The sequence below is a fragment of the Eucalyptus grandis genome, chromosome 3 (genome assembly GCF_016545825.1).
Source record: "Eucalyptus grandis isolate ANBG69807.140 chromosome 3, ASM1654582v1, whole genome shotgun sequence".
Lineage (NCBI taxonomy): Eukaryota > Viridiplantae > Streptophyta > Magnoliopsida > Myrtales > Myrtaceae > Eucalyptus > Eucalyptus grandis.
Window position 1 is genome coordinate 69,681,060 of NC_052614.1, and position 23,477 is coordinate 69,704,536.

Sequence of the window (23,477 nt, forward strand, 5' to 3'; positions counted from 1 at the left end):
TTCCGCTGCACATCTAGTCTGCGAGACTAATACGAACTGGAGAGCAAACCAAATTAAAAGTGTAATTTGCTGCCATGGGAACTCAATTTTGTCTTATGATTTTGCATCATGATGCACTTATCTTCAAAATGTAAAGCGAGGATCATCCCCAAGGACATCTTCGGCCTCCCAAACATGACTAACTTACATAAAGCAACCGGTGAAATTGTCGTCCAATTATATCAGTGTGGTATTTCCAATAAGAAGAAATGAGCATATAGGAAAGCTAGTTTGTGTGCAATCCAACTTCATTCCAGTAACAAAGAAACCGTTTCTACTCAGAGATCTTTCATGTATCGACGAATAAATCATACTGGGCATGCAAAAACTCGTTGGTCATTCTGTTCTCTAATTAATGTCTAAGTATCCAGAGACTTTGTTAAAGAAAATTTGGGGTCCCATAACTTAAGAGGGCAAATCAACTCAGTTAACCCCATCAACATATAAATACATCACAAACTATCGTGATTTCGGTAGCCTAAGCCAAAAAGTTTCAAAGGATCCCTACCAAATTACAAAACCAATAAAGGTCAAAATTCTGCTCAGCTAGACTAGTTGTCCAGGACAATCGCAAAAGCCATGCTTCAAGGGGTGGAGGTCATGGGACTTGCCAGATCGATGCATTAAGTGCACAACCAAGATATATTGTCTTACCTCGGTTGAGAGAGCCAGGCGTTTTGGAGGTTCGGACTAGGGGTAAGTCCAAATAACATTGAGATCAGTCGGTTCGTTATTAGCAGAAAACAGAAACGAAGAGAAAAGATCGAGGTCAGACAGATAAGGTTGAAGACCAGAGGTGATATCAATCGACTTGGAGCCCTTCTCGGTTATCTGAATATTTTGCGCTTTCTCCAAACTTTGCAATATGCATTGGACTAACTGCCAGCTTTTTTACTATAACTTATTATTCAAACTCTACAAAATCAAATTTCACGGTGCTTTCAGTTCAATTGTTCAACATTTTGTCCTCATCAAGGTAATTTGTGGGCTTGGACCTCAAGTTGTGCAGATAAACAGTCGAAAAGGGAACCTAGGCTCAACCTTTGGGGAGATATAGTTGCACATTTCATGCCTGCTCTATCGTGAGCTTATGCTCTGACCCTTTCATGACCACTAGAAATCATTCCACGAGATCATCTTTCACTGAGGGATCTTTATCCAAGATATTTATAATCAAGAGCATCATCATATCAGTTAGGAATTATTTAACAAAAGCACTAGGCTCCAGATGATTCCGAGTAACAGAAGAAACTGAAGGATCAGAACAAAAAAAAATCTAGTTTGAAGAAATCAATGCTATTGTAAACATTCGATTCATACAAGAAGGTCAGCTGTGCTGCCATTTTTAAGAGAACTGGTTTTGATGATCGGTCTACTTTTAGGCATGAAACAACAAAAGCGCAGAGCTACTAGACAATGATAGATTCAATCCTGTCTATACTGTGACGGCACAAGAGGCTGTGGGCACGGAAATTCTGATTATTACAAGAAGCACGAGCAGGGACAGGATGCACTGGATGTCACCATCCAAATATCCTCCCCAAAAAGAATCTCCCGGGGTTCACTCTTCCCTCTTCCGAAAACCCGCACACCAGAATACAAAAAGGATCATATTGCAATATAACTAGATACACAACTGGATGAAATCAGAAAAAATAGTCATATGGTGATAAGCAAGCAACATCAGTAAGGAGAATAATAATACCCGGTCAACGGTCCCATCCCATTGACTGGTGGCATGCCGTAAGGCATCACAGGAGGACCTGGTGCACAGTAACCTGTCCCACCAATCTTGGCCAAAGTGGCTTGACCTCGCATCCCCTCTGTAGCATACTGCTACCATAGTTGTTGCTCCTGCACAACCAAATCTGGGTCTTCTCCATTTCCGCCATCTGTACATATGAAGGAGAAGGGATGCTCAATGATGCAGCAAAAGGGTCCCGGTTCACTGTTTGGACAGTTCCATCGGGTGGAGGGAGAGCCAGGGATTGCGCTCTTTCCAAGGCTGAGTAGAGCAACACTGCTCGCACTAACTACAGTCAATTGGGCAGTGCTCACATGTTGCCTCACCATTCCCTGGTCATACATGCCATCCAGTAGCAATGGATCAAGACCACCACCTAAAACCGCTTTCTGCTTTGACAAGTTACTAGCAGTCTCCACCAAAGCCAATTCCCAATCTTCCTTGCCAGATTTGGCAGCTGGGGTTTGCCAAGCAGAAGTCACTTCTGGTTCACCATTAGAAGGGAATGCTTCCCACAAACCATTCCCTCTATTAGCTGGTGGCCCCGCAAATAGAGCCAACACAAATGTATTACCTTGATCATCAGCAGTAACTACATTATCCCTCGATCCACTAAATCGTCTGTTCACTCGTGGCTTTGGTGGCTCCGGTTTTGGCTCTGGTGGTGATGTAGGAGTATAATTCTCGGGTGGAGGCAATGTCTTTATCTCATTCATATCTGGCACAGATCCTCCTCCTGAGCCACATGGGGCAATTCTTCCCTTCTCTCTAGGCTCTAAGGTCTCTTTGCTCTATGCCTCACGAACTCCTCCAATGTCTCCAACGTACTGGTTATCCTTTGCACTTCAGGATATTCGGATGATCTTGCCACCGCTGTATCCTTACACCAATTGCAGAATGCAATCAGCTCATCAATTTGCTTAGCGGCACTAGCATAAGCATCGAAAGCCTTGACGCAATCCTGGTACTCCATATTGAAAAACTTATCAAGCAATAAAGCCAAAACCTCACAGATATCAGCATATACCTGAAAACTCTCCTTCACAACAGGGTACAATGCAACTAAGATCAACCAGCTATTCTTGGCCAGACCGGTGGGCCTACACGCCAAGAACCGGTCCAATAGCCTCTGCAAGTGGGCCCATTTTGCCATAAATCCTTTCTGGCCTCATTTCCCTCAGTGGAGTCCCCTTCTCTCTTCTTTCCCTTCTTTCACAGCCACCATTAGCACTTCCACTAGGACCGCCGCCGCCGCCACTCTTTCTATCAAACGTAATCAACTCGAGTCTCTGATCTAAATACTTAGCATAAGTCCTCACAAAAGCCAAGTGGTCCCATGAACGAGATTGAGCCTCATCTCTAAAATCAGACATTCAAAAACCTAGCACCCGCGCCTGGTCGCATACATTATCATCACGTGAAAAATTGGGTCTCCATCATTCAACAAACGATGGATGACCACTAGAGATTTGAGAGCCACAATGTAGTCATGGGTCTTGCTCAGTCGCTTCAAAAGCGCAGAAACACATGCATGAACGTATCCGCGAGAGTATGAAGTCAAATTCAAGATCCGACGGATGTATTTGTCATCCACAGGATCATCATCATGGCTCGTGGCTTTCACGATATTTACTTCGAGCTCTGGCGCCATGCTGCTCGCCACCTTCACAAGGCCAATGCTTGTCTAGTTCTCAACATCTCCCAGTGTTTTGCGGATCATGCTCTGAGACATCTTCACCGTCACCCTCACCTACCTAAACCGCACAAATTAGCTTAGTCAAACCTGACTCAAAAACATCACTTGAGGATGGTCTACCCAGCTATTCCAGTGATTTCACAAAATCAACAGCACCAATGAACTTTAATCATTTTGGTGCTCGAAGTCACCATGCTTTTACTGCGATTAATCACGCGATCAACGATGCATTCAGCTCGACCGATGGCTTCACTAACCTAAACCGCATAAATAGGTTCTAATCATTCCGCAACTTCAGCTCACCATGATCCACTGTGCTTGATAAAGCGATCGAAGTTGCATCGACCTCCGGGGAATTAGCTTTAGAGAAAGTGTATCAGATTTGGAGAAATTAAGCTCCGGCGAGGCGGATTTTGAACGACGGATGGATCCGGCGATTACAATCGCCGATCGCTACTCTTCGTCTTCTGTGTCTGAGAATGGCGAGAGACGAGGTGGATCTCCGAAGAGCGCGATCAGATCCGGACAAAACAGGCTCCGGCGGAGTCGGAACAACCGGTGATCCGTCGACTCCCTTGGAAGAAGAACGTACCTCAAGTGGAGGTCGCCAACGGAGGTCGCCCACATCATGAAGTTCCCTCCTCCCCAGGCCGCATTCCCAGTCCGTTGCCTCCACTTCGAGGCGACCGCGTCTCGCTATCGCGTTGACGGCGCGGGTCCCTCCCGCCGCTGTTCGTGGGGATCTCTCTGGCTCCAATGCTCGTCGGATCGGTCACGTTCGTGATCGGGCTCGTTTTAATGCCCTTGGGTCGCCCTTCTGGTTTCGTTCTTTTTACGTGGCGGGAATGGTGTCCGCTCTGTTCGAATTGCCTAGGGCGATGCTGTGCTCCGGCGCTTCACGGCGTCACAACGTGGCCTATGAGGTGGCTTCTTCCTCGATCATGGTGAAGGAAAAAATAAAGATTCTTTCGAAATTTTCGGATGACTGGTTTGTCCTGCAATTGAAGGTGTTCCTTTGTGATGAGCATACCATGCCTTTTCCGGTGCTAGTGTTGACGAGTTCTTGATGAAGATCGGCACGTAATCCATTGGATTCTAGCAATAGGTTTTTCTTAATCTGAGAAGTGAAAAGTATCTTTTTTTATTCTAGTAATTTGTTGTGTTGATGTTTAGGCCAAGATTGAGGCCCGGATTGGTGCAAACGTATGAAAATGGCTACTAGCCACTCAGGCCTGGCCAGGCCGTGTGGCCAGGCGCCTGGTTCAAAGGGATAACCTTCCATATTGAATTTTAATTATTTTTAGAGCCTTTTGATGTCTCACATGACTTTTCTTCACTTTGCAAGAGTACTTAAAATTTCTTTTATGAGGCTTATTGATTGTCTCAAATATGAAGAAGCAAATTTAATGTGTAGAATAGAATTATTATATCAAATAGGGTGCAAGTAAGGTATCATGCCATTTTTTTTCTCAAAATAGGAAAAAAAAAAGGGAAAAATGTCACAAAAACTCTAAATTATGTCCACTGTGTTATATTTATTCTAAACTTTTATTGTGACACAAAAAATCTCAAATTTGTACCCATATAACATATTTACTTCATGTGATACATTTACCTCAAAATTTGGGATAATATGTTATCTAAATACAAGTTTTAGGTTTTTAGTGTCGCAAAAAAAATAATTTAGGGTAAATGTATCGCATGGTAACAAGTTTGGGGTATATATGTCATAAAAAGAAGTTTAAAGTAAACGTATCACACAGATATAAATTTGGGATTTTTTGTGCCACAAAAAAAGTTTGGAGAAATTGTGTTACAGTGGACATAACTTAAACTTTTTTGCGATTTTTTTTTTTTCAAAAAAGAAAATAGAGAACCTTTCAAAAACTATCCTCACTTTTGAAAATACAAAATTTGCATTTATAAACTACCCCTCCACCCCATTTTTTATCCCCATCTCTCTACCTTCCGCCACACTAATATCGACTTCTCTCTCCATGGTCACTGGAGCTCGAAAGTCACACCCGAGGCCATGGCCACAAGCTCAAAGGCAACATTAATGCCCATGATCTTCGAGCTCGAAAGTCACGCGATTTGGCAAGCTCGCCATGGCCAGCTAGATTTGGCATCAAGTTCCACAACACAATTCGGGCAGCAACGGATGCCCAAGCTTGAGACAAGAGAGAGGGAAGCAATTGAGGCGAGGTGGCGGTGGCTCGGTGACTCAACAATTGCGGGTGGTGCCGGAGGGGAGGGCCTAACTCGTAGGCGTCAAGTTGGGTTAGGGTCTTGGATAGGTGGGTTTTGGCGATGGGCAATTTTTGACTGGTGAGTCAGGAGGGGCAATGTTGATAGAAAAAAAAAAAAAAGATCTGATGAATCAGAGAAAGAACTTATGGATTTTCCTGAATTAACTGTGCGAAGGGTTTTGTTATGGGCATAAATGCGTGGTGTTTTGTGATGTGACCTTTACATCCAATTAAGTTGTTTATTTATACTTTTCAATTTGATCTTAATTTAGGCACGGAAAATACTTAAATGTGTGAGCAATTATAACTCCAATTCTCCGATTATAATGAATTATTTGTTATCGGCTCTTCCTGAAAATAGATACTGATACTCAGATTAAATCTCATAAATATTTGGTATCTTTGTCATTCCCCGTTTATTTCTTCAATGTTTTTGCATTGACTTAATAGCAAAAAAATTTCAATTTTTGTGTTTACTTCACGACATGTCTACTTCTGAAATACCTCTAGTCAAGATCACTTCCTCCTAAAAGCTTGAATGCAAAGTAGATTAATAGATCTTCCATATTTAGAACCATCCAATTTCCAGACATTTTCTAGTGAAGTTTCACTTATATGTTCGGACTCGTAGCATAATCCACCATCAACCTTGCATTAGAAGCAATTTGAATGATGTTAACTAGGCACTCATCAAGTTAAATTACCTACTTTTTGAGAAACCGAAAGGCAATCCATCATGCTTTTTCTGTTGTGTGAAATGTGTAAAAACTGCACATTAGTAATTTTCAGTATCTTGAAAATATAAGCATTCTGAGTTAGTCAAGCTAATCAATGAGGAGAGTACTTCAGCGAACCCATTACCATATCTACATCCTATTTTTGTTTCCCGAGCAAAAGGTCAGTTCATTGTGAATAATTCTTTAACATTTACTAATTTTCATGCCACTATCATTTAGTTGCATTCTAACTGTTAAATGATACGATCTTAGGTTCCAAATGAGAACCAAGTAAATCACAAGACCTATGCTTTACTTTGGACAGAGATTGAATAGTCATATAAATGACAACAGTTGACTAGGAGTAGGCTTAACGCGTGGAAAAATTATTCCAATAGAGACTTTCGGCATTCCCTGTCAATGAAATCTGGCCATTGCAAAAGGTACATTCCCCGCCCCAACCTTGTCACCAAAAGGGGCTGAGCTATATTCATCATTAAAGATAACCAAGACTTTGTCCATGACAAAATTTTCTACACTCCTATGAAATCACTCGACCTTGCCAAAAAGAAGTTAACTCCAGAGTGTGATACAAATAAAGTTACTCGAATTTGCAGTCATGAAAAAGAAAATACTGTGGGTACTTGTGGTGGTTTGAGGTATTGCATGTTTATATGGCTCTAATGGGTGTCGGGACCAAGAAAGGGTTGCACTCTCAATGCTCAATGCCACATTGGACCTAATATATTGGGTGGACACTGGTGGATCATATTTCAAATGCTGCAGCTGGGCATGTGTTAAGTGCAGCCCCACCACAGGAAAAGCCACTGAGCTAATGCTCTCCAATTTGAGGGCTTACCATTTCGGCTCCAATACTTGGCACCTAAACACTTCTCTGCTTCTTCCCTTTGAAGAACTCAAGAGCCTTGACTGGTCCTACAACTATTTAGGAGGGTGGATTGCACCAAAACGTATAAATTTGCCACTCATCCATTTCCTATAAAAGGAGATACTCATTATCTAATAAACTAAAAAGTTAACCATGCCCAGGTTCTTACTCACTTCCTCCATTATAGTTGATTACGTCTACATTCTCATTGATCCACAAGTCTACGATATATTTCCCCCGGTATGACAATACATGTTTGTGCATGTAGTTTAAAAGACTCATGCAGATTTTACTGCTTTTCATTTTTTGTTTGTAGTAACAAACCTGCAATCTTCAAGGCTGAGCAAACTAGAGGTGCTTGACTTGAGTGGTAATTCTCTGGATAATTCTATTTTAACCACTCTGGGTACAATTCCATCTCTCTAGCATCTGTTCCTTAGATACAACAATTTGAGTGGGACTTTACATGTGAATAATAAATTTCTCCAGCTTATTCTCTACTCATGATTCGATACAAAATCACCATCCTTGACTTGAGTTAGCAATGTTTGTGGTTAAATTAGGTGGTTTCAGTAATTTAAAGGAGCTAAACATAAGTTATAATGCAATTGATGCAATGGCAATTGCTGAAGGGACTGTTTTAGTTTTCATGCAGAGTCCTCCTTTTAATTCATATATTAAATTGACTAGCCTTCAAGTCATATACCTTTACATGTGCCTTGTGTTGAGAATATAGAAGTCATATATTGCAACCCCCTTCTCTTTCCATATACAAATGTTTTGATTCAAAAGATTCTTATCCCTGAGGCATTTGCGTGGGTGCTTTCACAACTTTACTACCAAGCAAGTTAATTAATTGGAATTTTACTACTAGGCATCAAAAAACTTGAGCCATTTAGGACGTGTTTGGTAACCCTTCTGTTCTTGAAACAATTTCTAATTGGAAATTATTCTTTTTTATTCTATTACTAGAAACAATTTCTGATCGAAAATTATTCTTTTTTATTCTATTCCCGAGAACAATTACTAAGCATTTTAAGCCGTTTGGTAACTATTCAAAATTTCAATTTCTGGAATAGAATTGTGTTTGGCACATCCTCAAAATTTGTACTTCAAATAATTTTTTTAAAATTTTTAAATAATTTTATTACTTTTTCCTTTTTTTTTTTCCTTTTTCCTTTCCATTTTTTTTTTTTTTTCCTTTCTTTCTCCTCTTCTTCTTCTTCAAGGTCACCGATTGCCAACCTTGGGATGACCGACGACCGGCCAGACGAAGGCCGGCAACCTCACCGGAGCATCGCCAGCCCTCGATGAGGTCGTGCCTCACCGGCTCGCCCAGCCAAGCGAGCCTCGCCGATGGCTAGGCGAGCCTCCAGCAAGGTCGCCGAACCTTACCCTAGCCTAACAAGCCTTTGACAAGCTCCCCGGATCGATTGCTGGCAACCGACAACCAACGGCGGTGGGCAACGAGACAGCAAACGACAGTGGACGACAACGACAATGGCGGCAGCAATTAAAGAAGAAGAAAGAAGGAAGAAGAATAAGAAAAAAGAAAAGTAAACAGAGAAAATAGGTTGCTTGATTCTAGAATTGTTCTCGAGAACAAAGAATCAATTTTTTTTTACTTCTCGTTCTATTCCAAATCTACTTCTGGAACAAAAAAAAAAATAGAAATTTGTTACCATGATAAAAAATTTTACCAAACAAATTTCTGTTCCAAATCTACTCTCAAGAACAAAATAATAAAAATTGTTACTATTTGGCAAGTTGCCAAACAGAGCCTTGGAGAACCTAGATGGTGTCCACTTGAAGGATGTGGGGACTATCTACAAGCATTAGGGGCACTGTCATCCCTCAAGATTTTTTCTCTCTAGGATAATACAGTAAAAGGAAAAATCACTAGTCAAGGTTAGTCAAACCCATTAGTGAATGTATATTCAAATTAACACTCACTTCGTTTCGTGAAAAACAACTTCAAAGAAAATGTATTCCAGATTTTCAATGTTCAGAGTCACGGAAAATAAATAAGTAAAGGAAAACATATTCCTTCAATGGAAAAGGCATTTTCAAAGGTGAGGAAAATGAGGAAATTATTTTCCATTCTCTTTCTTTTTCACCTAAACCCGTTTTCCTCCGTGCACTCTTTTTAATTATTATTTTCTTTTTTCTCTTTAAAAAATGAAATTTTTAATTATTTTTTTTCTTTTTCTTTCTTTCTTTTTTTTCCCCTTCTTATTATTTTCCTTCTTCTTCAATTGATCACCGACTACGACGACGACAACCAACAACAAGTGAGGGACAATCTCACCAAAAGCCGAGGCCTTGCCGATTTGACGAGGCTCAAGCTTATTGGCCTCGGGCAATCTTCACTTCACCTATGGCTAGTGATCAAAGGAATGAGTAGGAAAAAAAAAAAACAAAAAAAATAATTAAAAATTCTATTTTTAAAATTAAAATTAAAATATTATTGAAAGGAATGCACGGATGAAAATCAAATCAGATTTTCCATACCAAATGACGGAAATATTTTCTAGTTACTTTCAGGTTTTAGCCAAATATTGAAAAATATTGTCATTTTCTTGAAAAATGACATCTTGAAAAATATTTTCCATAAATTTCTTATTTTTGCGAAATGGACAGAGCTTAAGTTTTTATTAACAAAGTTCCATTCACTCATGATATTTCTATACCATTTCTCGATTATGCTTGTGTAAGAAAATCTGATGTTCAGTTATCATTTGATTTCTAGGAAGATTTCCATAACTCCAGTAAGTTGAAACAACTCATCTTGGATGGTTCTTCGTTGAACACAAGCATGGGAATCCTTTCCAGCCTTGGTCCTTTGACATCTCTTAGATTGTTGTCCTCATTCAACACTAGTCTAAGTGGCAACCTATCAGATCACAATAAGTTCTTATCTCTCTATGCAAAAGCTGGACATGAAATGGATCCTTGATGTCCTTGAATGTCCTCTTTGTTGTTGAATTGACTTGTGATATCATTAACAGGCTTGTGTAACCTGGTAAAACTAGAAGAGCTGGATCTTAGCACTAATAGGATTACTGGCAGGCTTCCTACATGCTAGTGAAACATGACATCTATTCAGATTTTGAACCTCGAAGACAATGAATTCATAGATAGTGTTGCCTCATCTCCCCTCACTAGTCTTACTTCACTTGAATTTCTTTCCATATCAGGTAACCATTTTGAAATCCCCTCATCACTCAACCCACTTGCAAACCATCAAGACTTAAGATGCTTTTGCTTGATGATGATAAACTAACAATTGATACCAAAGTTGCATCTTCAATCCCAAGGCCCCGGTTGAAGGTTTATAGTATGTCAAATAGTCTATCAAAAGGATTCAAAGTGACTTTTTTGGGCTTTCTCAATCATCAATATGAACTAAGAATCATGGATCTCTCCTCAAATGACATTCCGATTCCCTTTCCAGCCTAGTTGTTGGAAAACAATACTAAGTTGGAAAAACTTTTTTATGGCAAATAACTTATTCACAACACTTAAGGTTCCATCAATGACCCTTTTTAATCTTTGGGAGATGGATCTATCCAACAACAGCATGAGAGGAGAGCTCACTACTGAATTTTGGGCAAATGTCCCAAATTTGTTCTGCCTTGATCTATCAGCCAATAGATTGGAAGGGAGTATTCCATCTCAAATGGGTAGTATAAAATCCTTACTATCTTAGACCTATCTAGCAAAAATTTCTCAAGGCAGACTACCTGTTTAGTTACTAGATAGTAACTTATCATTGGAGAGGCTCAACGTAGCATATAATAGCTTGCAAGGAGAAATTGTATTTTCCGACGACGCCATGAACCAAAATCTGTCATATCTACGGTTACACCACAACATGTTCACTAGAAATCTCTCTTTTCTTTCATCACAAGGAAAATTTGTTCATATTGGATGTTAGCGACAACTTTTTCATCGGTAAGCTTCTGAGATTGATTGCGAACGCGTCATTGCTTGTGGCCCTTGACTTGTCCAAAAATCAATTAGATGGCCTCATCCCTCAAGAACTCTGCAATATTGGTGGGCTTGATTATTTGGATTTGTCTTGACAACAATCTGTATGGTCCATTACCATCATTTTTTATCACACAGGGGTTAAGTCAGATCCATCCGAATAGAAACAAATTGAACGGTGCCCTCATGCATGTACTCTCTAACAGCTCCAATTTGGTGACCTTGGATGTGAGTGAAAATGAATTCTCTGGAAGCATACCCTATTGGCTAAGTAAACTCTCTCAACTGAGCGTTCTTTCATTGAGAGGTAATAGCTTCAATGGAACATTTCCCAAGCAATTGTGCAGCTTGAAAAGTTTAAGTATGATTGATATGTCTAAAAACAATCTATTTAGTCCATTACCTAATTGCTTGGGACCGATCAATTTCTCTGGTGGATACGTGGATAAGGTAACTTCAATATCGAATTTCTCGCCTAGATACAAAGGATGGTCACCTTGGTCTTTTGTGAGGACAATTAAAAGCCATCTTGGGTTCTACAACTATATAGAACTGGAAGAAGCATGGCCACTTCCACATATTGTTGGGTTCACAACAAAAAGAAGGTTTGATTCTTATAAAGGCTACGCACTCCTTAACATGGTAGGACTAGATTTTTCTTGCAACTAGTTCAGTGGGGAGATCCCACCAGAGATTGCAATCTTATAGGACATGCACGTGTTGAACCTGTCCAATAACAAGCTTATAGGACATATACCAACGTCATTGTTGAGCCTCGCAAAGATAGAGAGCATTGACCTTTCCTACAACAACTTGATTGGTTCTATCACTAAAAAGCTTACTTAGTTGAATTCCCTGGAAACTTCAGTGTGTCTTGCAACGACTTGTCAGGAGCCATACCAAACAAAAATCAATTTGGGGCATTTGATGAAAGTAGTTACTACAAAAACCATCTTCTGTGTGGATTGCCATTGAGTAATGATTGTTCAACAACCATTAACATTAATAGCTCAACAACAAAATAATGTGTGAAAGCTAATGAAGATGGTTGCATAGACAGAGAGACAATTTCGGAATGTCATACACGACAGTTTTACTGATAATTCCGGTTGTTTTGTTCATCAACCCCCAATGGCGAAAGGGATGGTTTCACTATGTGGAATTAGTTATCACCACATGTCAAGCTTGTTCATCACATGCTACTATTTTGTGCATGATGGTTTTGAAAATTGTCCAATTGCCAAACAATTTTGGTTCTCTCGTTTTGCATTTCCGAGTACTGGCAAGATTGGGTTTTTTTTCCTATCATTTATTATTGTTGTTGATCAACGTTGACCTCATTGTGGATCTACCAGGTCAATGCAAGTTTTTGCCTTCATAATTGAATTAGGTCTTGTTCTAATTTCCTTGAAGACGATGCATTGTGTGATCTTTCCCACTTTTGAAAAGGTGGTTTTTACATAGTAGCTTGCTCATCTCTATTTGGCTAAATGATCATACTGCAAATGATGACAAAAACACTAGAAAAACATAGCTTTCTCTTCTCATTGATGTTCTTTCTGAGGTAACGCATTTGCTTTCCTTTCTAAGTGAACATTTCCGTCTCCGTATATCACTCGGTCCATTCACAAACCATTCAAGACATAAAGCTCCTCTTGCTTGACAATATAGCATGAACAACTTAATGTCCTTCAAAGTCCTAGGTTCATGGCAGATCCGCAATTTGGTTAGGACATCGGTTTCCATCTTATGAAGGTTTACTTGTGATGAACTAGGTTGCACCGATACGGACACGTGACACGTGACATGATACGACACAACACGCCGACACGTCATTTCTCAAAAGTAGAGAATTTCGATACGTTCCGTATTATATATTAAATAAATATTTTAATATATAAATGCATAAATAACTAAATAATAATAATAATAATAATAATAATAATAATAATAATAATAATAATAATAATAATAATAATAATAATAATAATAATAATAATAATAATAATAATAATAATAATAATAATAATAATAATAATAATAATAATAATAATAATAATAATAATAATAATAATAATAATAATAATAATAATAATAATAATAATAATAATAATAATAATAATAATAATAATAATAATAATAATAATAATAATAATAATAATAATAATAATAATAATAATAATAATAATAATAATAATAATAATAATAATAATAATAATAATAATAATAATAATAATAATAATAATAATAGCCTAGAATTAATCTATACTAAAAACATTAATCCTACATTTGTCAATATCATTCATTGTTTTAATTTGACAAATTCAACTACATTTCATTGTAATAATCCAAAAAACTTGGAGGAAAAAACAAGTAATCCACGTTCCACTATTAAATTTAAAATTTAACAATAAAAAAAAAAAACAATCAACATTCTTTCACCAAATATAACAAAAGTCATTCATCCACATTATCCACTTCTTTTGAAAAAAAAATAAAAGCAGACTCCATCTCCAGCTCATCAAATGAAAAATTTGTAACTTCAAGCATCTCAACATTTTCAAACGAGTATTGGAAATTCGTTTTAGCTTTTATTATTATTTTTTATTTTTTTCATATATTTATATTTAAACCACAAAAGTTTTGGAAATTTGTAAAAATAACCCCATGCGTGTCGAAGTCACGTGTCGGAATTTCCGACTCGCGTGTCGAGCGTGTCGAAGGCGCTTGACCGCATGTCGGAACGTGTTGGAAAGCGTGTCGGGAGCATGTCGGACACATGTCGGAGTGTCGGACACGACACGAAGGGTCCCGGAGAGTGTCCGTGCAACCTAGGTGATGAAGTGTCTCATGAGATAACTAAATTCAAGGTCAAACTTGCATATATATGACTCCTTTTGCTATTCCTATCTGCATGGAACGACGTTTTAACATTTCACTAAGGTATTTCCGGTTCATTCTGAAAGAGACCAAATTGTTGTCTTGATGTCTAGGCCAAATTCGACAGAGAACCAACCCGAATCAAGGCTTAGATTGGTGCAAATGTATGAAAATGGCTACTGGCCCCTAGTAGAGCTCCCCAACCAAGCCACGCCACGCGGTCCAATGCTTGGGCCAAAGGAAAACCTCCATATCGAATTTTAATTATTTTGACAGCGGTTTTTATGTTTTACATGACTTTTGACTTTGCAATACTGTTTAGAATTTATTTTTGTAAATTCTCTTAACGAATTCTCGCTCTCTTGAGCAGGGGTTGTGAGAAAGCTACAGTTCATATAACATCAACCTTATTAATTATCTGAAATATGTAGAAGCAAGTTTAACATGAAACAAGAAAAATATTATATCAAATAACGACTTAGGGGTGAGCATATCGAATCGCCCAATTCGAGAATAGCTTGGACCAGATTAGCCCAACCGTTGTGGTATGACTCCCGCAAGTATCGATTCGATTCCTAGTTTCGAGGGGGAACCGGACCAACAAATCAAACAAGATTGATGGATCAACTCTTTTAAAAAAAAAATATATATATATACATTTTTTGAAAAAATAGCAATAAACAACTCTAGTATTTTTTTTTTCAACTTTTTTGCTAAGTAACCGGTTCCATGGGACCAGACCAATACCTAGTCCTAGAAACTAGGAAACGGTCCTCCTAATCCAGTTCCTGATTCCTAGGTGGGATCGAACCGGACCGGAAACCAATCACCCTTAGATAACATATAAGTAAGGTATCATGCCATTTTTCTCTCAAAAAAGAAGGAAAAAAATTAGATAACCTTTGGAAAAACCATCCCCACTTTTGAAGATACAAAATTTGCATTTTCAGAGAAAGACCCCAGCTGAAAAGATAAACAACCCTTAGACCCAAAAAAAAAAAAAAAAAAAAACCTTTGCAATATGCATTGAACTATCTGTCAGCTTTTTACTATAACTTATTATTCAAACTCTATAAAATCAAATTTCGCGGTGCTTCCAGTTCAATTGTTCAACATTTTGTCCTCATCGAGCCAATTTGTGGGCTTGGACCTCGAGTTGTGCAGATAAACAGTCGAAATGGGAACCTAGGCTCAACCTTTGGGGAGATAGTAGTACATCTTATGCCTGCTCTATCCCGAGCTCATGCTTTGAGCCTTTTCATGACCACTAAAAATCATTCCGCACATCATCTTCTGAGGGATCTTTATCCATGATATCAGTTAGGAACTATTTAACAATAAACAGAAAGATCAGAGCAAAAAGACAAAAATCTTGTTTGAAGAACTCAATTCTATTGTAATCATTCCATTCATACAAGAAAGTCAGCAGTGCTGATATTTTTGAGAGAACCGGTTTTGATGGTCAGTCTACTTTTACGCATGAAACGACAAAGCGCAGAGCTACTAGACAACAGATTCGGTTCTGTCTATACTTTGACTGCATAAGAGGCTGTGGTAATGGAAAATTCTGATTATCAAAAGAAGCACGAGCAGGTACAGGATGCACTGGATGTCACCATCCAAATATCTACCGCAAAAAGAATCTACCCGGGTTCACTCTTCCCTCTTCCCAAAACCCGCACATCACAATAAAAAAAGGATCGTATTGTAATATAACTAGATACACGACTGGATGAAATGAGAAAAAACAGACTCGTATGGTGATAGGCAAGCAACATCAATAAGGAGAATAATAATACCCGGCTGGCGGTCCCATCCCATTGACTGGTGGCATCACAGGAGCACCTGGTGCATAGTAACCTGTCCCACCAATCTTGGCCAAAGTGGCTTGACCTCGCATCCCCTCTGTAGCATACTGCTGCCATAGTTGTTGCTCCTGCACAACCAAATGCTGTTTCTTCTCCATTTCCGCCATCTGTACATATGAAGGAGGAGGGATGCTCAATGATGCAGCAAAAGGGTCCTGGTTAACTGTTTGGACAGTTCCATCGGGTGCAGGGAGAGCCAATACTGGGGTTGTACTCTTTCCAAGGCCGGGTAGAGCAACACTGCTTGCGCTACCTCCAGTCAGTTGAGCAGTGCTCACATGCTGCCTCACCATTCCCTGGTCATACATGCCATTCAGTAGCAATGGATCAAGACCACCACCTAAAGCTGCTTTCTGCTTTGACAAGTTACTAGCAGTCTCCACCAAAGCCAATTCCCAATCTTCCTTGCCAGATTCAGCAGCTGGGGTTTGCCAAGCAGAAGTCACTTCTGGTTCACCATTAGAAGGGAATGCTTCCCACGAACCATTCCCTGTATTAGCTGGCGGCCCCGCAAATAGAGCCAATGCAAATTTATTACCTTGATCATCAGCAGTAACTCCATCATCCCTCAGATCCACCAAATCCTGTGTCACTTGTGGCTTTGGGGGCTCTGGTTTTGGCTCTGGTGGTGGTGCAGGAGTATAATTCTCTGGTGGAGGCAATGCCTTTATCTCATTCATATCTGGCACAGGCTCCTCCTCCTTAGCCACAGGGGGCAATTCTTCTCTCCTCTCTGGGCTCTTAGGTCTCTTTGCTCTATCCCTCACAAACTCCTCCAATGTCTCCAACAACTTACTGGTAATCCTTTGCACTTCAGGATATTCAGATGATCTAGCCACCCCTGTATCCTTACACCAATTGTATAATGCAATCAACTCATCAATTTGCTTAGCCGCACTACAATAAGCATCGAAAGCCTTGATGCAATCCTGGTACTCCATATCGAAAAACTTATCAAGCAAAACAGCCAAAACCTCACAGATATCAGCATATACCTGAAAACTCTCCTTCACAACAGGGTACAATGCAACTAAGATCAACCTGCTATTCTTTGCCAGATCAGTGGGCCTACACACCAAGAACCGGTCCAATGGCCTTTCTAGCTTCATTTCCCTCAATGAAGTCACTACCCTTCTCTCTTCTTTCCCTTCTTTCACAGCCACACCATCGCTCATATCCCCATATGACCTTGACCTTCTCATCCCCCCATAATTACCATATTCTCCTCTATAATCACCATAATCATAATCATTCCCTCTGGGTGGTGGGGACCGAAAATCATCTCGATTCCCATACCTATCCTCACTGTAAACACTACCACCACCATTAGCACTTCCACTGGGATTGCTGCCGCCACCACTCTTTCTATCAAATAGAATCAACTCGAGTTTCTGATCCAAATACATAGCATAAGTTCTCACAAAAGCCGAGTGGTCCCATGAACTAGAGTGAGCCTCATCTCTAAAATCAGACAAATTCAACAACCTAGCACCACGCCTGGTCGCATGCATTATCTCATTGTGAAAAATTGGGTCTCCATCATTCAACAAACGATGGATGACCACTAGGGATTTGAGAGCCACAATATAGTCGCGTGTCTTGCTCAGTCGCTTTGAAAGTGCAGAAACACATGCACGAACGTATCCCTGTGAGTATGAAGTCAAATTCAGGATCCGATGAATGTATTTCTCATCCACAGGATCATCATCATGGCTCGTGGCTTTCACGATATTTACTTCCAGCTCTGGCGCCATGTTGCTTGCCACCTTTGCGAGGCTGATGCTTGTCTGGTCCTTGACAGCCCCCAGCGTTTTGCGGATCGTGCTTTGAGACATCTTCACCGTCTCCCTTACCTACCTAAACCGCACAAATTAGCTAAATTAGTCAAAATTGACTCAAAAGCGTCGCTTGATGATGATCTAACCAGCTTTTCCAGTGATTTCACAAAATCAACAGCTTGAGGATGATCTAATCATTTTAGTGCTTGAAGTAACCATGCTTTCACTGCGATTAATCACGCGATCAATGAAGCATTCAGCACGATCGATGGCTTCACTAACCTGAACCGCATAAATAGGTTCTAATCATTTCACACCTTCAGCTCACCACGCTCCACTATGCTTAACGAAGCGGTCAAAGTAGCATCGACCTCCGGGAAATTACCTTTAGAAAAAGTGTGTCGGATCTGGAGAAGTTAAGATCCGGCGACGCGGATTTCGAACGACGGATGGATCCGCCGATTACAATCGCCGATCGCTACGCTTCGTCTTCTGCGTCTGAAAAAGGCGAGAGATGAAGCGGATCTCAAAGCGCGATCAGATCCGGACAAAACTGGCTCCGGCGGAGTCGGTACAACCGGCGATCCGTCGAATCCCTTCGAAGAAGAAAGGATCTCGAATTGAGGCAGGCCGGAGTGCCGTCGCCGAGGGAGCGGGGTGGCGTCGTCGCCGGCTGGTCGGGATCCGCCGACCACAGCTTCTTCGTCTACTGGAGTGGAGTACGGAGGGGAGCAGAGAGAGAGAGAGAGAGAGAGAGAGGGACGGCGGCGGAGGCGCTGATCTGGCCGGAGATCTAGCGGGCGCGCGGCGCAGCTTGTCTTCCTCCGGAGCAGGAGGCGTTCTTTTCGTGGGTGCGAAAGAGAGAGGAAGAAGATTTGTGGTAGTGGTCGGGTGCGCGAAGGCTTATTTTACCTGGCGTGAAAACGCGTGAGGTTCACGTGGAAGGTGAACTTTGACGTTGACCGGCTGTTTCCGCGCGTCCGATTGAGGCCCCGGTAGCGAACGGACGGCGATCTGGGATTCTCGAGGTGGGTCCACGTCGGGATCCCGGTGGGCGTGTGCTCACAGGGCGTCTCTGCTTCGTCCGGCGCAGAAATGTCAGCGTAATGGACGTTTGAGATTTAGCCGGGACTCGTATCTCATTCATTTTTTGCCCTAATCTTATTCATTAATCTCGCGCGTTGAAATCTACCAAAATAAAAAAAGATTATAAGTACTTTCCATTTTGAGAAGGAGCTCCTTTCCACCTTTTTTTTTGGGTATGAATAGACACTTGCGTTTTGATGAAACCGGGCCCAATTACGAGAGTGAAAGGGACTAACCTCTAGAGGCTTTTACTACCCAATTCACTAATCTATTTGTTTCACTAGAGCAGCGGACCGACTCAAGGTTCTTGAAGACGGCCATGAGTCTGAGAGCATTCACTGAAGTCCTGTACCGGACTTATTAACACCAAATTATCCGACGCCAAGACCAGCTCTAGTTACACTTGTTGAAAACGGGCCATAATTCCATTTCTTAACTCTTTTTTTTTATGGATAGACTTATCATATAAATTAATATCTTTAGTAAATGAATTACAAATGGGTTTACAATAACAAAATATAAAATAATATGGATTCGCAGCTTACTTGAACATAATCCACTTCTATGACTCTTTATTCACTCATTTTTGTCGCACTCGATTTTGCGCTCGTTAGCTCTTCCCTCTTATCTCAGTTTGGATATGAGTTTTTATTATTATTATTATTATTATTGGGTTAGATATGAAAATATTTTTGTAATATGGATCGGATTGGATATCTAACGACATTTATGTGATATGAAAATGAGTCCAAATAAATTAAATCGGTCAATTTGGGGTCGGACTACTCAGCCATTTGACGAGTCCAGCTTCAATTCAAATATAATTGTAAATTGTTTTAAGTGTGTGGAGGCACAAAGTAGGGACTCGCAAAAGCAATTCAAGCAATCATCCATCCATGCTAACGGAAGTGATTGCACCTTCTGCTAACCTGGACAGATGCGACCCATCAACATTAAGATTCAGAGTCCCTAGTTATGGCGTTTTCAGGCGGTCCAGATGTTTCAAAACTCATTTTCTCGTTGAAATGCTAGTTCGTTAGCATGTGTGCACATTGAGATGTTTTTTGTGCCGAAGAATTTCCTAATATAACTTGCTTAATATGCAAAATGCTCTCGGTATAACTCCTCATTTTGCTTAATATGCAAAATCCAGTTGGTGCGCCAAGAATTTAAATTGAAACTTCACAATTACGTTGAATTTTAACTTTTAGTGATCTAGTCGAATTGTGTGTTCAAGTTTGAGCATCCGTTCTGATCTATAAAGTTGTGTATTAATTTTTCAGTTTGAATAGTCAAAAAGGATAATATTAGTTTTCTTGGAGAAACGGGTATGACTTTTTTTTCCCTATTTTTCTAGGTAAGATTTTTTTTTTTTCATTTAAAATGTCCTTACAAAAATGATTGATTATTTAATATTTTGGTGAAAATACTATATCATATGCAAGTAAACTGTATTTTCATGACAGCCTAGACAAAGTGTGGGCTCTACATTAATTTATTATGAAAGGGGCTATTTTTCATAATCCAAAAGATTTATAAGCGTGAAGAGCCGGCTACCTAAATATCCATAGAATGACTCATAAGTCGCATAAAACCAGTTGGTTGGATTTTCTTCTACATAAGCGACTCTGATTAAAAGTAGCTTGCCCATAGTCAAGGAATTTGAAACGTGAATTACAATCGGAGCTAAATATCTTCTAAAATGCCTCAATTAGTTGCGCAGAAATTCTGAATTAAAAAAAAAAGGATATTTGGCTTATTACATTCTCTAAACCGATTAAGGAATTTAGGAACGAATGTGACCATTTATAAGTATCAACAAATTTTCTACCTAAATCATCGATTCCTTACACTTTTATACTTCATTGAAATTAATCATAAATAAATAAATAAAAAAAAACCATATAGTCATCAATCCAATTTCCTTCCCACTCTCTCCAATTTTTTTCCACCGACAAAATTGTCGGTGTATTCGTGTTGAATCCGTCAGCTTTGTCGGTGGTATTTCTTGTTGAATCCGTCAGCAATCATGTTCCACTTTTGACTTTAGAAAAATCAAATAAATAAACAAATTTTTATCTCAACAAATAAATAAGTAATTTTTTTTTAACCAAAAATAAATAAGTAATTTAAAATAAGAATTTCTGGCTAATTATCTGAAGGACACTTCTCAGTTTGCAGCCTTTTCTTCTCCATCGCCTCCTCGGAAGCATCGAAATGGGAAGCTGAATAAAGCTCTCCTCCTCCGTTTCGCCGTCACCAAATGGTTGCCGGCGGCACCTGCACCGCCGGCGACGGCGGCGGCGGCGGCGAAGGCGAAAGCTCGGTCGCGGCCTCCTCCACCGCCGCCACCGGGCCCAAGACCAAGAGACGCCGGGACGTCCGCCTGCAGCCGCTCGTCCCCCTCCTCACCTCCGCCGCCTCCGCCGCCCGCTCCTTCCTCCTCCGCAATGACCTCCACCTCCTCCCTCCCCAAACCCTAGCCCTCGAATCCCACCTCCGCTCCGCCTCCTCCTCCCTCCACTCCCTCGCCTCCCTTCTCTCCCTCCCGGCGCCGCCGCCGGAACTCCCCCCTCCTCCTCCGCTGCCGCCGCCGCCTCGGGACTGCTGGTTCCGCCGCTTCCTCGCCGCCACCGACGGCGCCGACTACGACCCCCGGTGGACCCACTTCTTCCGCATGTCCAAACCCTCCTTCTCGCTGCTCCTCCGCCTCATCTCGCCTTCCCTGCAATCGGCATTGCCTTCCATTCCTCCCGATCACGCCCTCGGTGCTGCCCTCTACCGGTTGGCGCACGCCGCCCCATACAAGGCCGTCGGGAGGCAGTTCGGCCTGGACTCGGCGGACGCGTGCCGGTCGTTCTTTGCTGTCTGTAGGGCTATCAATGAGAATTTGGGGGATCTGCTTGAGCTGTACTCTAATAGGGAGAGGATCATAGTGGGGTTTGGGTGGATTTTGCTGCCGAATTGTTGTGGGATCTTGGGGTTTGGGAGGTTTCGCGTCGAGGGTGATTGGTTGGGGGGAACGGGTGCCTGTTAGTTCAGGCATTGGTGGATTCTGAGGGGAGGTTCTTGGATGTCTCCGCCGGGTGGCCTAGTAGCTTAAGGCCCAATTCGATTTTGTGCCGGACACCGCTGTTTTCGGCCGTGGAGGAATCAAGGGAACTTCTGAGTGGACCAAACTTCGTGTTGAGTAATGGGAGCTCGATCCCACAGTACATTTTGGGTGATGCCTGTTTCCCTCTATTGCCATGGCTGTTGACTCCTTATAACGAGGAGAATAGTGTCAGCTCGATCGAGATGGAGTTCAATTCCGTGCACAGTCGCGCCATGGGGTTGGTTCGCAGGGCATTTGCAAGGGTCCGGGCACGGTGGGATCTCCTCTCGAAGCCGTTGAAGGAGGAGCATGTCGAGTTTTTCCCAGTCGTCATATTCGCAGCATGCTTGTTGCATAACTTTCTGATGCAGTGCAGCGAACCGGTTTTTGATGAAAATGGAGTTGGAGAGTGGGAGGAACAGGATCAGGAGGTTCCGGCTTATGAAGGCGAGCTGAACAGGTTTGGGCAGGTGGTCCGGGATGCGCTTGCTCAGCATCTGAGTTGGGTAAGCCTTAGAGACTAGATAGTTCGATGTAGTGTGGAATTTTTGGTATCGGAGTATTGTATATATGTCTCTATTTTGTGAGTGCTGCAAGCATAATCTTTGTAAACAAGGTCTTGATTGTAACGATGTCTTCTTGAACATGCTTTGCGTAGTTATTTGCTGTGATTGCAACTTTTCTCCATAGTCCATATCACTATCTCCGATTGCTGTTTCAGTCAATTTTGTCGAGAATAATAACCATTATGTAGGAAGCAATATGTCCTTCTCAGCGGGGTTCACTAGAGATTTCTCTGTTTTCTGAATTGCAAAAGACTCAATTTAGTGGAATTGAAAGGATCCTAATTGCTCATTTCTCACTGTCCAAGTTGCTGACTTTTATCATGGGATGAAGTGTCATTTTGGTAGTTTTAGGACATGTTTTTGGTATTAAGCTTCTTTGAAATCAGATGATCGAATGGAAGTATCATTTTCCAAGTGTATTTCTTCATCTCCCAAATGCGGTCTCAATGTGCATTGCAGCTCACTTGAGAGTTGCGGCCAAATAGCTTCTCAGTTGGGTTTGCAGATGACAGTGATTTACTCATAGCTGTGCATGCGAGCGCTAAACCTATTGCACATTCAACTCACAGGTTCTATATCTTCATCATTCTCGGCACTAACAGACATAGAGTCTAGATCTCTCCTACAATAATTTGAACGGCTCAATACCAGACAATCTCACCAAGTTGAACTTCTCGGTATTTTTTAATGTGTCCCGCAACTTGTCGGGTGCCATAGCAGATAAGAATCCATTCCAATCATCTGATAGCAGCACTTATTATTGAAATCCTCGCTTATTTGGACTAGCCACCAGAAATATAAATGTTAACCCTCTTTTATCTGGAGTAGCCTCCAGCCTCCACGAATAACAATAGTTGGGGAAATGAATGCGGATTTACGGAC

General features: G+C 40.9%; 1 protein-coding gene and 1 pseudogene across 3 annotated transcripts; both read right to left on the bottom strand.

Moving 5' to 3' along the window:
• Positions 1-1,316: 1,316 nt before the first annotated feature.
• On the bottom strand, positions 1,317-4,421 carry LOC104438455 (annotated as a pseudogene).
• An 11,320-nt stretch (positions 4,422-15,741) lies between these two features.
• Positions 15,742-18,734, bottom strand: LOC104438456 (putative clathrin assembly protein At2g25430). Of its 3 annotated transcripts, none has more exons than XM_039308985.1 (2): positions 18,235-18,734; positions 15,742-17,924 (listed from the first exon to the last, which is right to left on the bottom strand). In XM_039308985.1, exon 2 carries the CDS (start codon positions 17,904-17,906, stop codon positions 15,981-15,983), a length of 1,926 nt encoding a protein of 641 aa, XP_039164919.1. In that variant the 5' UTR covers positions 17,907-17,924; positions 18,235-18,734; the 3' UTR covers positions 15,742-15,980. The 3 variants fall into 3 exon arrangements, with proteins under 3 accessions (XP_039164919.1, XP_039164917.1, XP_039164918.1); XM_039308983.1 differs by having other exon boundaries at positions 15,742-17,928; XM_039308984.1 differs by having other exon boundaries at positions 15,742-18,131.
• Positions 18,735-23,477: the final 4,743 nt, after the last annotated feature.